General features: G+C 38.6%; 1 protein-coding gene across 1 annotated transcript; it reads right to left on the reverse strand.

Moving 5' to 3' along the window:
- Positions 1 to 3857: 3857 nt before the first annotated feature.
- LOC116696231 (histone-lysine N-methyltransferase, H3 lysine-36 specific) lies at positions 3858 to 10309 on the reverse strand. The gene is made up of 8 exons (XM_032527059.1): positions 10207 to 10309; positions 9096 to 9258; positions 8797 to 8989; positions 8016 to 8144; positions 6912 to 7097; positions 5922 to 6050; positions 4939 to 5004; positions 3858 to 3965 (listed from the first exon to the last, which is right to left on the reverse strand). The coding sequence occupies exons 1-8, from the start codon at positions 10307 to 10309 to the stop codon at positions 3858 to 3860; spliced, it is 1077 nt and encodes a 358-aa protein (XP_032382950.1).
- Between the last annotated feature and the right edge of the window lie 1931 nt (positions 10310 to 12240).

The following is a 12240-nucleotide window of genomic DNA, read 5'->3' on the forward strand; positions in this document are numbered from 1 at the left end:
ACAATGTACGAGTGTTCTTATGGGGACCAGTTTCGTCCAAATAGTTTCACACACACAGGTTATTTCAGAAACTGACCAAAAGTGTGCTGTGGGGACGTCGTAAGTGTCCAGGCGGAAAACACTGATGATTAACCATGAAAAGACCTTCTGAAGGTTAAAATCTGCTCTAACTAGTCTACCGTACTTCCACAAACCTTCTAGATGCATATGACATCAAACTGTTGAGCGTACTAATTCATACTAGAGCACATGACATTGCACGTCCTTCCTGGCTTCGCTACTTAAGACATCAAAAATACCAAAACCTGACTTAAATAGACTGTAGAATGAAGTCTGAGTAATGAACATGAATGGCAAATCCAATCTGACCATAACAAATAATAGTAGGCAGGGAACCTATGCTAGCTGCTAGCGTGGCACACCCTCATACTCTGCAACTGACTAGCTAGCAGTGCTTACCTAGGTACTGCACATGTGTGACTCCCAACAAATATGGAACAGAAGAACAATGCCTACTCTGTAGCTAAAATGGAGAGCTCAAACACACAGGGTGAAAAGAGGAGCGGCAGCACATAAGCCTATTCTTGTACAACCTCTAAATACAATTATGAACCTGAAAATGAGCCTAATAAGAGCACTGTAAGAATTAAATGATGGTCATTTTTCAATTCAGACATCTGAAGTGATGAAATGTACTGTTCATGAGTGTTGTCCTCAATCTTGTTGTCTGACTGTAAAGGATTGGACTTGAACTTTACGTTCTGATCTGCACTCTCTGATATGGATTCATCAGTCCCCAAATCTTCCAGAACTGTGTCTCTCATCTAAAATTGAAAAACATACAGTAAACAGAAATATGAAGAACAGCAACAATTAGGTAATTAATGAGTACTTAGAAATAGCTACGAATTTTGACAATCAATCAATTGTCATTTTTCAATTCTGGAGTCTGAAGTGATGAACATAAATGTAGTTTTCTTCTGGCCAGCCAAGCCCAGTCTGTTATCACAAACTTAACCCAAAATGCTTAGTGGGGACATTTTACACACAATGTACGAGTTTCTTATGGGGACCAGTTTCGTCCAAATAGTTTCACACACACAGTTTATATCCAGAAAACTGACCAAAAGTGTGCTGTGGGGACGTCGTAAGTGTCCAGAAAAACACTGATGATTAACCATGAAAAAGACCCTTCTGAAGGTTAAGATCTGCTCTAACTAGTCTACCGTACTTCCACAAACCTTCTAGATGCATTACATCAAACTGTTGAGCGTACTAATTCATACTAGAGCACATGACATTGCACGTCCTTCCTCTGCTTCGCTACTTAAGACATCAAAAATACCAAAACCTGACTTAAATAGACTGTGTAGAATGAAGTCTGAAGTAATGAACATGAATGGACAAATCCAATCTGACCACTAACAAATAATAGTGCAGGAACTCTGGCTAGCTGCTAGCGTGGCACACCCTCATACTCTGCAACTGACTAGCTAGCAGTGCTTACCTAGGTACTGCACATGGTGACTCCCAACAAATATGGAACAGAAGAACAATGCCTACTCTGTAGCTAAAATGGAGAGCTCAACACACAGGGTGAAAAGAGGAGCGGGCAGCAACATAAGCCTATTCTGTACAACCTCTAAATACAATTATGAACCTGAAAATGAGCCTAATAAGAGCACTGTAAGAATTAAATGATGGTCATTTTCAATTCAGACATCTGAAGTGATGAATGTACCTGTTCATGAGTGTTGTCCTCAATCTTGTTGTCTGACTGTAAAGGATTGGACTTGAACTTTACGTTCTGATCTGCACTCTCTGATATGGATTCATCAGTCCCCAAATCTTCCAGAACTGTGTCTCTCATCTAAAATTGAAAAAACATACAGTAAACAGAAATATGAAGAACAGCAACAATTAGGTAATTAATGAGTACTTAGAAATAGCTACGAATTTTGACAATCAATCAATTGTCATTTTTCAATTCTGGAGTCTGAAGTGATGAAACATAATGTAGTTTTCTTTCTGGCCAGCCAAGCCCAGTCTGTTATCACACAACTTAAACCCAAAATGCTTAGTGGGGACATTTTACACACAATGTACGAGTTTCTTATGGGGACCAGTTTCGTCCAATATAGTTTCACACACACAGTTATATCAGAAACTGACCAAAAGTGTGCTGTGGGGACGTCGTAAGTGTCCAGAGAAAACACTGATGATTAACCATGAAAAAGACCCTTCTGAAGGTTAAGATCTGCTCTAACTAGTTCTACCGTACTTCCACAAACCTTCTAGATGCATTACATCAAACTGTTGAGCGTACTAATTCATACTAGAGCACATGACATTGCACGTCCTTCCTCTGCTTCGCTACTTAAGACATCAAAAATACCAAAACCTGACTTAAATAGACTGTAGAATGAAGTCTGAAGTAATGAACATGAATGGACAAATCCAATCTGACCACTAACAAATAATAGTGCAGGAACTCTGGCTAGCTGCTAGCGTGGCACACCCTCATACTCTGCAACTGACTCTAGCAGTGCTTACCTAGGTACTGCACATGTGTGACTCCCAACAAATATGGAACAGAAGAACAATGCCTACTCTGTAGCTAAAATGGAGAGCTCAACACACAGGGTGAAAAGAGGAGCGGCAGCAACATAAGCCTATTCTTGTACAACCTCTAAATACAATTATGAACCTGAAAATGAGCCTAATAAGAGCACTGTAAGAATTAAATGATGGTCATTTTTCAATTCAGACATCTGAAGTGATGAATGTACCTGTTCATGAGTGTTGTCCTCAATCTTGTTGTCTGACTGTAAAGGATTGGACTTGAACTTTACGTTCTGATCTGCACTCTCGATATGGATTCATCAGTCCCCAAATCTTCCAGAACTGTGTCTCTCATCTAAAAATGAAAAACATACAGTAAACAGAAATATGAAGAACAGCAACAATTAGGTAATTAATGAGTACTTAGAAATAGCTACGAATTTTGACAATCAATCAATTGTCATTTTTCAATTCTGGAGTCTGAAGTGATGAACATAAATGTAGTTTTCTTTCTGGCCAGCCAAGCCCAGTCTGTTATCACACAACTTAAACCCAAAATGCTTAGTGGGGACATTTTACACACAATGTACGAGTTTCTTATGGGGACCAGTTTCGTCCAAATAGTTTCACACACACAGTTTATATCCAGAAACTGACCAAAAGTGTGCTGTGGGGACGTCGTAAGTGTCCAGAAAACACTGATGATTAACCATGAAAAAGACCCTTCTGAAGGTTAAGATCTGCTCTAACTAGTCTACCGTACTTCCACAAACCTTCTAGATGCATTACATCAAACTGTTGAGCGTACTAATTCTATACTAGAGCACATGACATTGCACGTCCTTCCTCTGCTTCGCTACTTAAGACATCAAAAATACCAAAACCTGACTTAAATAGACTGTAGAATGAAGTCTGAAGTAATGAACATGAATGGACAAATCCAATCTGACCACTAACAAATAATAGTGCAGGAACTCTGGCTAGCTGCTAGCGTGGCACACCCTCATACTCTGCAACTGACTAGCTAGCAGTGCTTACCTAGGTACTGCACATGTGTGACTCCCAACAAATATGGAACAGAAGAACAATGCCTACTCTGTAGCTAAATGGAGAGCTCCACACAGGGTGAAAAGTGAAAGAGGAGCAGCAGCAACTAAGCCTATTCTTGTACAACCTCTAAATACAATTATGAACCTGAAAATGAGCCTAATAAGAGCACTGTAAGAATTAAATGATGGTCATTTTTCAATTCAGACATCTGAAGTGATGAATGTACCTGTTCATGAGTGTTGTCCTCAATTGTTGTCTGACTGTAAAGGATTGGACTTGAACTTTACGTTCTGATCTGCACTCTCTGATATGGATTCATCAGTCCCCAAATCTTCCAGAACTGTGTCTCTCATCTAAAATTGAAAAACATACAGTAAACAGAAATATGAAGAACAGCAACAATTAGGTAATTAATGAGTACTTAGAAATAGCTACGAATTTTGACAATCAATCAATTGTCATTTTTCAATTCTGGAGTCTGAAGTGATGAACATAAATGTAGTTTTCTTTCTGGCCAGCCAAGCCCAGTCTGTTATCACACAACTTAAAACCAAAATGCTTAGTGGGGACATTTTACACACAATGTACGAGTTTTTATGGGGACCAGTTTCGTCCAAATATTTCACACACACAGTTTATATCCAGAAACTGACCAAAAGTGTGCTGTGGGGGTCGTAAGTGTCCAGAAAACACTGATGATTAACCATGAAAAAGACCCTTCTGAAGGTTAAGATCTGCTCTAACTAGTCTACCGTACTTCCCAAACCTTCTAGATGCATTACATCAAACTGTTGAGCGTACTAATTCATACTAGAGCACATGACATTGCACGTCCTTCCTCTGCTTCGCTACTTAAGACATCAAAAATACCAAAACCTGACTTAAATAGACTGTAGAATGAAGTCTGAAGTAATGAACATGAATGGACAAATCCAATCTGACCACTAACAAATAATAGTGCAGGAACTCTGGCTAGCTGCTAGCGTGGCACACCCTCATACTCTGCAACTGACTAGCTAGCAGTGCTTACCTAGGTACTGCACATGTGTGACTCCCAACAAATATGGAACAGAAGAACAATGCTACTCTGTAGCTAAAATGGAGAGCTCAACACACAGGGTGAAAAGAGGAGCGGCAGCAACATAAGCCTATTCTTGTACAACCTCTAAATACAATTATGAACCTGAAAATGAGCCTAATAAGAGCACTGTAAGAATTAAATGATGGTCATTTTTCAATTCAGACATCTGAAGTGATGAATGTACTGTTCATGAGTGTTGTCCTCAATCTTTTGTCTGACTGTAAAGGATTGGACTTGAACTTTACGTTCTGATCTGCACTCTCTGATATGGATTCATCAGTCCCCAAATCTTCCAGAACTGTGTCTCTCATCTAAAATGAAAAACATACAGTAAACAGAAATATGAAGAACAGCAACAATTAGGTAATTAATGAGTACTTAGAAATAGCTACGAATTTTGACAATCAATCAATTGTCATTTTTCAATTCTGGAGTCTGAAGTGATGAACATAAATGTAGTTTTCTTTCTGGCCAGCCAAGCCCAGTCTGTTATCACACAACTTAAACCCAAAATGCTTAGTGGGGACATTTTACACACAATGTACGAGTTTCTTATGGGGACCAGTTTCGTCCAAATAGTTTCACACACACAGTTTATATCCAGAAAGACCAAAAGTGTGCTGTGGGGACGTCGTGTAAGTGTCCAGAAAACACTGATGATGATTAACCATGAAAAAGACCCTTCTGAAGGTTAAGATCTGCTCTAACTAGTCTACCGTACTTCCACAAACCTTCTAGATGCATTACATCAAACTGTTGAGCGTACTAATTCATACTAGAGCACATGACATTGCACGTCCTTCCTCTGCTTCGCTACTTAAGACATCAAAATACCAAAACCTGACTTAAATAGACTGTAGAATGAAGTCTGAAGTAATGACATGAATGGACAAATCCAATCTGACCACTAACAATAATAGTGCAGGAACTCTGGCTAGCTGCTAGCGTGGCACACCCTCATACTCTGCAACTGACTAGCTAGCAGTGCTTACCTAGGTACTGCACATGTGTGACTCCCAACAAATATGGAACAGAAGAACAATGCCTACTCTGTAGCTAAAATGGAGAGCTCAACACACAGGGTGAAAAGAGGAGCGGCAGCAACATAAGCCTATTCTTGTACAACCTCTAAATACAATTATGAACCTGAAAATGAGCCTAATAAGAGCACTGTAAGAATTAAATGATGGTCATTTTTCAATTCAGACATCTGAAGTGATGAATGTACCTGTTCATGAGTGTTGTCCTCAATCTTGTTGTCTGACTGTAAAGGATTGGACTTGAACTTTACGTTCTGATCTGCACTCTCTGATATGGATTCATCAGTCCCCAAATCTTCCAGAACTGTGTCTCTCATCTAAAATTGAAAAACATACAGTAAACAGAAATATGAAGAACAGCAACAATTAGGTAATTAATGAGTACTTAGAAATAGCTACGAATTTTGACAATCAATCAATTGTCATTTTTCAATTCTGGAGTCTGAAGTGATGAACATAAATGTAGTTTTCTTTCTGGCCAGCCAAGCCCAGTCTGTTATCACACAACTTAAACCCAAAATGCTTAGTGGGGACATTTTACACACAATGTACGAGTTTCTTATGGGGACCAGTTTCGTCCAAATAGTTTCACACACACAGTTTATATCCAGAAACTGACCAAAAGTGTGCTGTGGGGACGTCGTAAGTGTCCAGAAAACACTGATGATTAACCATGAAAAAGACCCTTCTGAAGGTTAAGATCTGCTCTAACTAGTCTACCGTACTTCCACAAACCTTCTAGATGCATTACATCAAACTGTTGAGCGTACTAATTCATACTAGAGCACATGACATTGCACGTCCTTCCTCTGCTTCGCTACTTAAGACATCAAAAATACCAAAACCTGACTTAAATAGACTGTAGAATGAAGTCTGAAGTAATGAACATGAATGGACAAATCCAATCTGACCACTAACAAATAATAGTGCAGGAACTCTGGCTAGCTGCTAGCGTGGCACACCCTCATACTCTGCAACTGACTAGCTAGCAGTGCTTACCTAGGTACTGCACATGTGTGACTCCCAACAAATATGGAACAGAAGAACAATGCCTACTCTGTAGCTAAAATGGAGAGCTCAACACACAGGGTGAAAAGAGGAGCGGCAACAACATAAGCCTATTCTTGTACAACCTCTAAATACAATTATGAACCTGAAAATGAGCCTAATAAGAGCACTGTAAGAATTAAATGATGGTCATTTTTCAATTCAGACATCTGAAGTGATGAATGTACCTGTTCATGAGTGTTGTCCTCAATCTTGTTGTCTGACTGTAAAGGATTGGACTTGAACTTTACGTTCTGATCTGCACTCTCTGATATGGATTCATCAGTCCCCAAATCTTCCAGAACTGTGTCTCTCATCTAAAAATGAAAAACATACAGTAAACAGAAATATGAAGAACAGCAACAATTAGGTAATTAATGAGTACTTAGAAATAGCTACGAATTTTGACAATCAATCAATTGTCATTTTTCAATTCTGGAGTCTGAAGTGATGAACATAAATGTAGTTTTCTTTCTGGCCAGCCAAGCCCAGTCTGTTATCACACAACTTAAACCCAAAATGCTTAGTGGGGACATTTTACACACAATGTACGAGTTTCTTATGGGGACCAGTTTCGTCCAAATAGTTTCACACACACAGTTATATCCAGAAACTGACCAAAAGTGTGCTGTGGGGACGTCGTAAGTGTCCAGAAAACACTGATGATTAACCATGAAAAAGACCCTTCTGAAGGTTAAGATCTGCTCTAACTAGTCTACCGTACTTCCACAAACCTTCTAGATGCATTACATCAAACTGTTGAGCGTACTAATTCATACTAGAGCACATGACATTGCACGTCCTTCCTCTGCTTCGCTACTTAAGACATCAAAAATACCAAAACCTGACTTAAATAGACTGTAGAATGAAGTCTGAAGTAATGAACATGAATGGACAAATCCAATCCCTGACCACTACAAATAATAGTGCAGGAACTCTGGCTAGCTGCTAGCGTGGCACACCCTCATACTCTGCAACTGACTAGCTAGCAGTGCTTACCTAGGTACTGCACATGTGTGACTCCCAACAAATATGGAACAGAAGAACAATGCCTACTCTGTAGCTAAAATGGAGAGCTCAACACACAGGGTGAAAAGAGGAGCGGCAGCAACATAAGCCTATTCTTGTACAACCTCTAAATACAATTATGAACCTGAAAATGAGCCTAATAAGAGCACTGTAAGAATTAAATGATGGTCATTTTTCAATTCAGACATCTGAAGTGATGAATGTACCTGTTCATGAGTGTTGTCCTCAATCTTGTTGTCTGACTGTAAAGGATTGGACTTGAACTTTACGTTCTGATCTGCACTCTCTGATATGGATTCATCAGTCCCCAAATCTTCCAGAACTGTGTCTCTCATCTAAAATTGAAAAACATACAGTAAACAGAAATATGAAGAACAGCAACAATTAGGTAATTAATGAGTACTTAGAAATAGCTACGAATTTTGACAATCAATCAATTGTCATTTTTCAATTCTGGAGTCTGAAGTGATGAACATAAATGTAGTTTTCTTTCTGGCCAGCCAAGCCCAGTCTGTTATCACACAACTTAAACCCAAAATGCTTAGTGGGGACATTTTACACACAATGTACGAGTTTCTTATGGGGACCAGTTTCGTCCAAATAGTTTCACACACACAGTTTATATCCAGAAACTGACCAAAAGTGTGCTGTGGGGACGTCGTAAGTGTCCAGAAAACACTGATGATTAACCATGAAAAAGACCCTTCTGAAGGTTAAGATCTGCTCTAACTAGTCTACCGTACTTCCACAAACCTTCTAGATGCTTTACGTCAATAAAACATAACATAAATACCAAAAACCTATCTGATCACTAACAAATAACAGTGCAGGAACTCTGGTTAAAAATATCTGATTTGCCTGCAGTTTCCACATATCCTTACATTGATTCTAAATTCTTAAAGATTCATATTGTAATCAATTCATGAGACTTTGAGACATTTTGCAACATTATGGACCATTGTGTACCCTGTGTAATGTGCAACATACCTGTGTTCTCCATGGGCAGTCTTCACCCCCATAGTCATATGTAATTTCCTCTCCTTCTTTAATGTTGTTGAGTGCAAATAAACAAAGGTGGGGGTTTCCGTTCACTTCAATTTTCTTCATCCTACAGTTTGGATGTCTATGCTCATCGTTGACAAGTCGTCCAAATGACCCGTCTTCTCTCGAAGCATCAACACTTAAAATGGAAACATGAGACATGAGGAAATACAAACAACAAAATATCACCACAAAACCAGTGCCTCACTTAGAGAGTATAGCTTAAGTACAAGTTCAAAGCTTACCACCATGTTTTCCCATTCCACTTAAAGACAAACATAAAAGCAGCACATGACGGGTGGTAAAGTCTTCGTCTTCCCCGGGATTCTGCGTCATTTATAATATCTCCCCTGTATTCTACAACAAAATCTCCTTTGCAAATAGAGGATTTTGCAAATATACCACGTCCTGTGAAAGACAACAAAAGCATTTAACAGAACAGTACAACCTATATATTCTTTCATATTAGTTTTGACCTTAAGTAGCATAACTTCTGATTTAAAAAAAAAAGGGTGCTCTAAGCAATGTCACATGGTATTTAGGTTACAACATTATTTGTCACATACGGAAAACCAAGCGCTCAGGGCACTGGTCCAGCCTCCCCATGCTGACATCTCTTCATTTGTGCAGTAATAGGTCCTGAGCATGTGTGTGTGTTTCAGGCCTGTGTGTAGTGATAACTAACAAAACAGAGTTTAGATTAAAATTTTCCCACTGGGGATCTATAAATAGTATAAATTATTATTATTATTGTTATTATCATCATCATCAGCTCACAATCTGCTAGTCCCCTGTCCCCGGAACACGCTATAAAAAAACGCGGTCTCTGTAGACAGCCCAGGCTCCACAAATGGCAACAAAATCAATCGGGGGGATTTTAATTGTAAAGTTTTATTCTGTACAGAATATGTTGATAAATGATAGTGACGTTTAGAAGTCAGAGAGACATCTCCAGTCTGTTGTTAATTAACATCAGCAACAGATCACATGTAGAGCAGCTGGAGACTGTGTACCAGCTGATATTTGGGTCTAATAACGTTTTATTAAATCAGAATCAGACCTAACAGGATGAAGGCTGCAGGAGTCGAATGGAAACTGCCCCCCCCCGCTGCTGCCTGCTCTCGTCCACTTTACAGACGAGGTGCAGTTCATCTCCAACGAGCCTAATACTTTGAACGTCAACAAGAAGTGACGTCACCCAACATCGCTTTACCTCGCAGCACCTTTACATTGTATTTATGAAAATGATTAAGTTGAGAATAAATTCATCCTGACATTCTTCATTATATGTTCAGCAAATATTGTTTGTATACATTATAAATATTATCTGATAAATCACATCAAACACCATCTTACCTTTAACTGCATTGATGTACTTCACTTCTAATTTGGATGTCTTGTCAGACTTCGAAAGAACATAGTAAGTGGCATCCTTAAGGGGGCTGATCCGTGGAGCCATTTTTATTCTGCAGGGAAATGTTTCAAATGGCATTAAATTAAGTTTAGTCATTTTGGGAATCAACAGCATTTACAGTATTGCTATTCTTTTCTTTATTATTCTTCTTCCATTATTGTTCTGCATCTTCTTCCATACATTTTTGGTCTTTAACAACCTCAGCATACTTGCTGTTAGAAAAACCCTTCACATTTCAATATATTTAGCTTTTTCAGCACATGATGGGACTTCAACTTTTGTTCTGCTATTTTACTTTTTAAATATAAACTTTTAAACATGCGGGCATAGATTCAATGTAACCTAATAAGGGAAGAATGCAGTCTTAAAAAAATGATTTTTTTTTTTTTCCTACCGACAGACTCCGACTATTACTAAAGGTTTCTGACAACATTATCGATCTCAGAACGTGTCTTTTTGTCCGAAAACTGCGATGTTGAGTGGAACACAACTGAATAAAATTGCGTTCAGGATATCTGTTGTCTCAGACTAGGCTACAGAAATCCTAGGCTACTGTTAATAAAAGTTTGGCAGCGCCATTGCTCTAAATGGCTTTAAATAGTTTCAACAATGTGGATGAGGTCGTTATAATGGGGGCAGCCCATATTCATTTGACCCAGAGTACAACGTTACGGCCGTGAAAGGGCTTTGCGCTGTATGTTGTTAAGAACTGCCTGGTTTAAGGCCCTGCTGTTATCATAAAACAGGCTTTGTGGGGACATTTTACACCCAACGTTGGACTGTACAACCACTACGCACCTGAGCACATGTCGGTGACGCAGCTTGGACGAGAGGAAATACACTAACAACAAAGTTGTTTCCGTGAATAAATTGAAAAAAACTGTTACACCATCAAAGTGTTCTGGTATCTTTATTAATGACGCTCACCACTTTTTAGAAATGCACTTACAATATTACGGCTAAAACGTCACGGCCGAAGAGAGAGCGGAGAAGGGGCTTGCGGTGCATGATATCACACAACAGGCTTTGTGGGGACATTTGATTTTACACACAATGTTGGCCTACAAGTTATGACTGTATTGATTTAAACGGCTAATAATATGGTGGGTCCACCAGACCCAGGAACATTGGCTGCGTAACAACAATATGAACATCATTAACAGGTGCTTGCACCTGAGCACATGTCGGTGACGCAGCTTGGAGGAGAGAAAACACACTGCAACAACAAAGTTGTTTCTGTGAATAAATTTAAATCTGTTACAACCCTCAGAGTGTTCTGGTATCTTTATTAATAACTGTCACCACTTTTTAGCAATGCACTTAGCCTACTTACTTTTCGCACTGGTTGGATCCATTCTCATCTGCCTCCTTTGACTGTAGCTAACTTATGTTTCCCTACGTAAAGGTCCATTCAATTTCCTTCGGCATTTCAAATTAAAAGCACCAAACGGAAGCTACAGACACACGTCTATGGTATTTTGGTGTAAAATAGTGCTGCTATTTTAATCTGCCCTGTTAATATTTTATTAAATTAATTTTTTTTTAAAGCACCTTGATCAAAAGGTTCGATTTTTTTTCAATTTAGTAGGCCTAGGCTACGTAATACATTCACTTAAATATAGGCTAACATTATGGCAAATATTGATCAGTTCAATCAATTCATCACAGCAAAATAATAAAACACACATTCATAAAAGCTAGAATATGATCATAATCAATGTAACACAATAATCAGACTAAATATTTAGCAGTGTCTTTTTAGTTTGCATTCAACATCTTTACAATAAATGGTATACAAAAAAAAAGTAAGGCCTATACACTTTGCATCTCTGGGATAGTTAGCCTAATCCTAACTAGCTATTATGCAAACTTATTAGAGCTAATTAACCTATTTTGAGCACTCAACACTGGTTATGTTGTTTTTATTGTATGCCTACAAATATACCACTATCTACTATTAGAAATAAATCAACTTA

Source organism: Etheostoma spectabile, chromosome 9 (genome assembly GCF_008692095.1).
Source record: "Etheostoma spectabile isolate EspeVRDwgs_2016 chromosome 9, UIUC_Espe_1.0, whole genome shotgun sequence".
NCBI classification, from domain to species: Eukaryota; Metazoa; Chordata; class Actinopteri; order Perciformes; family Percidae; genus Etheostoma; species Etheostoma spectabile.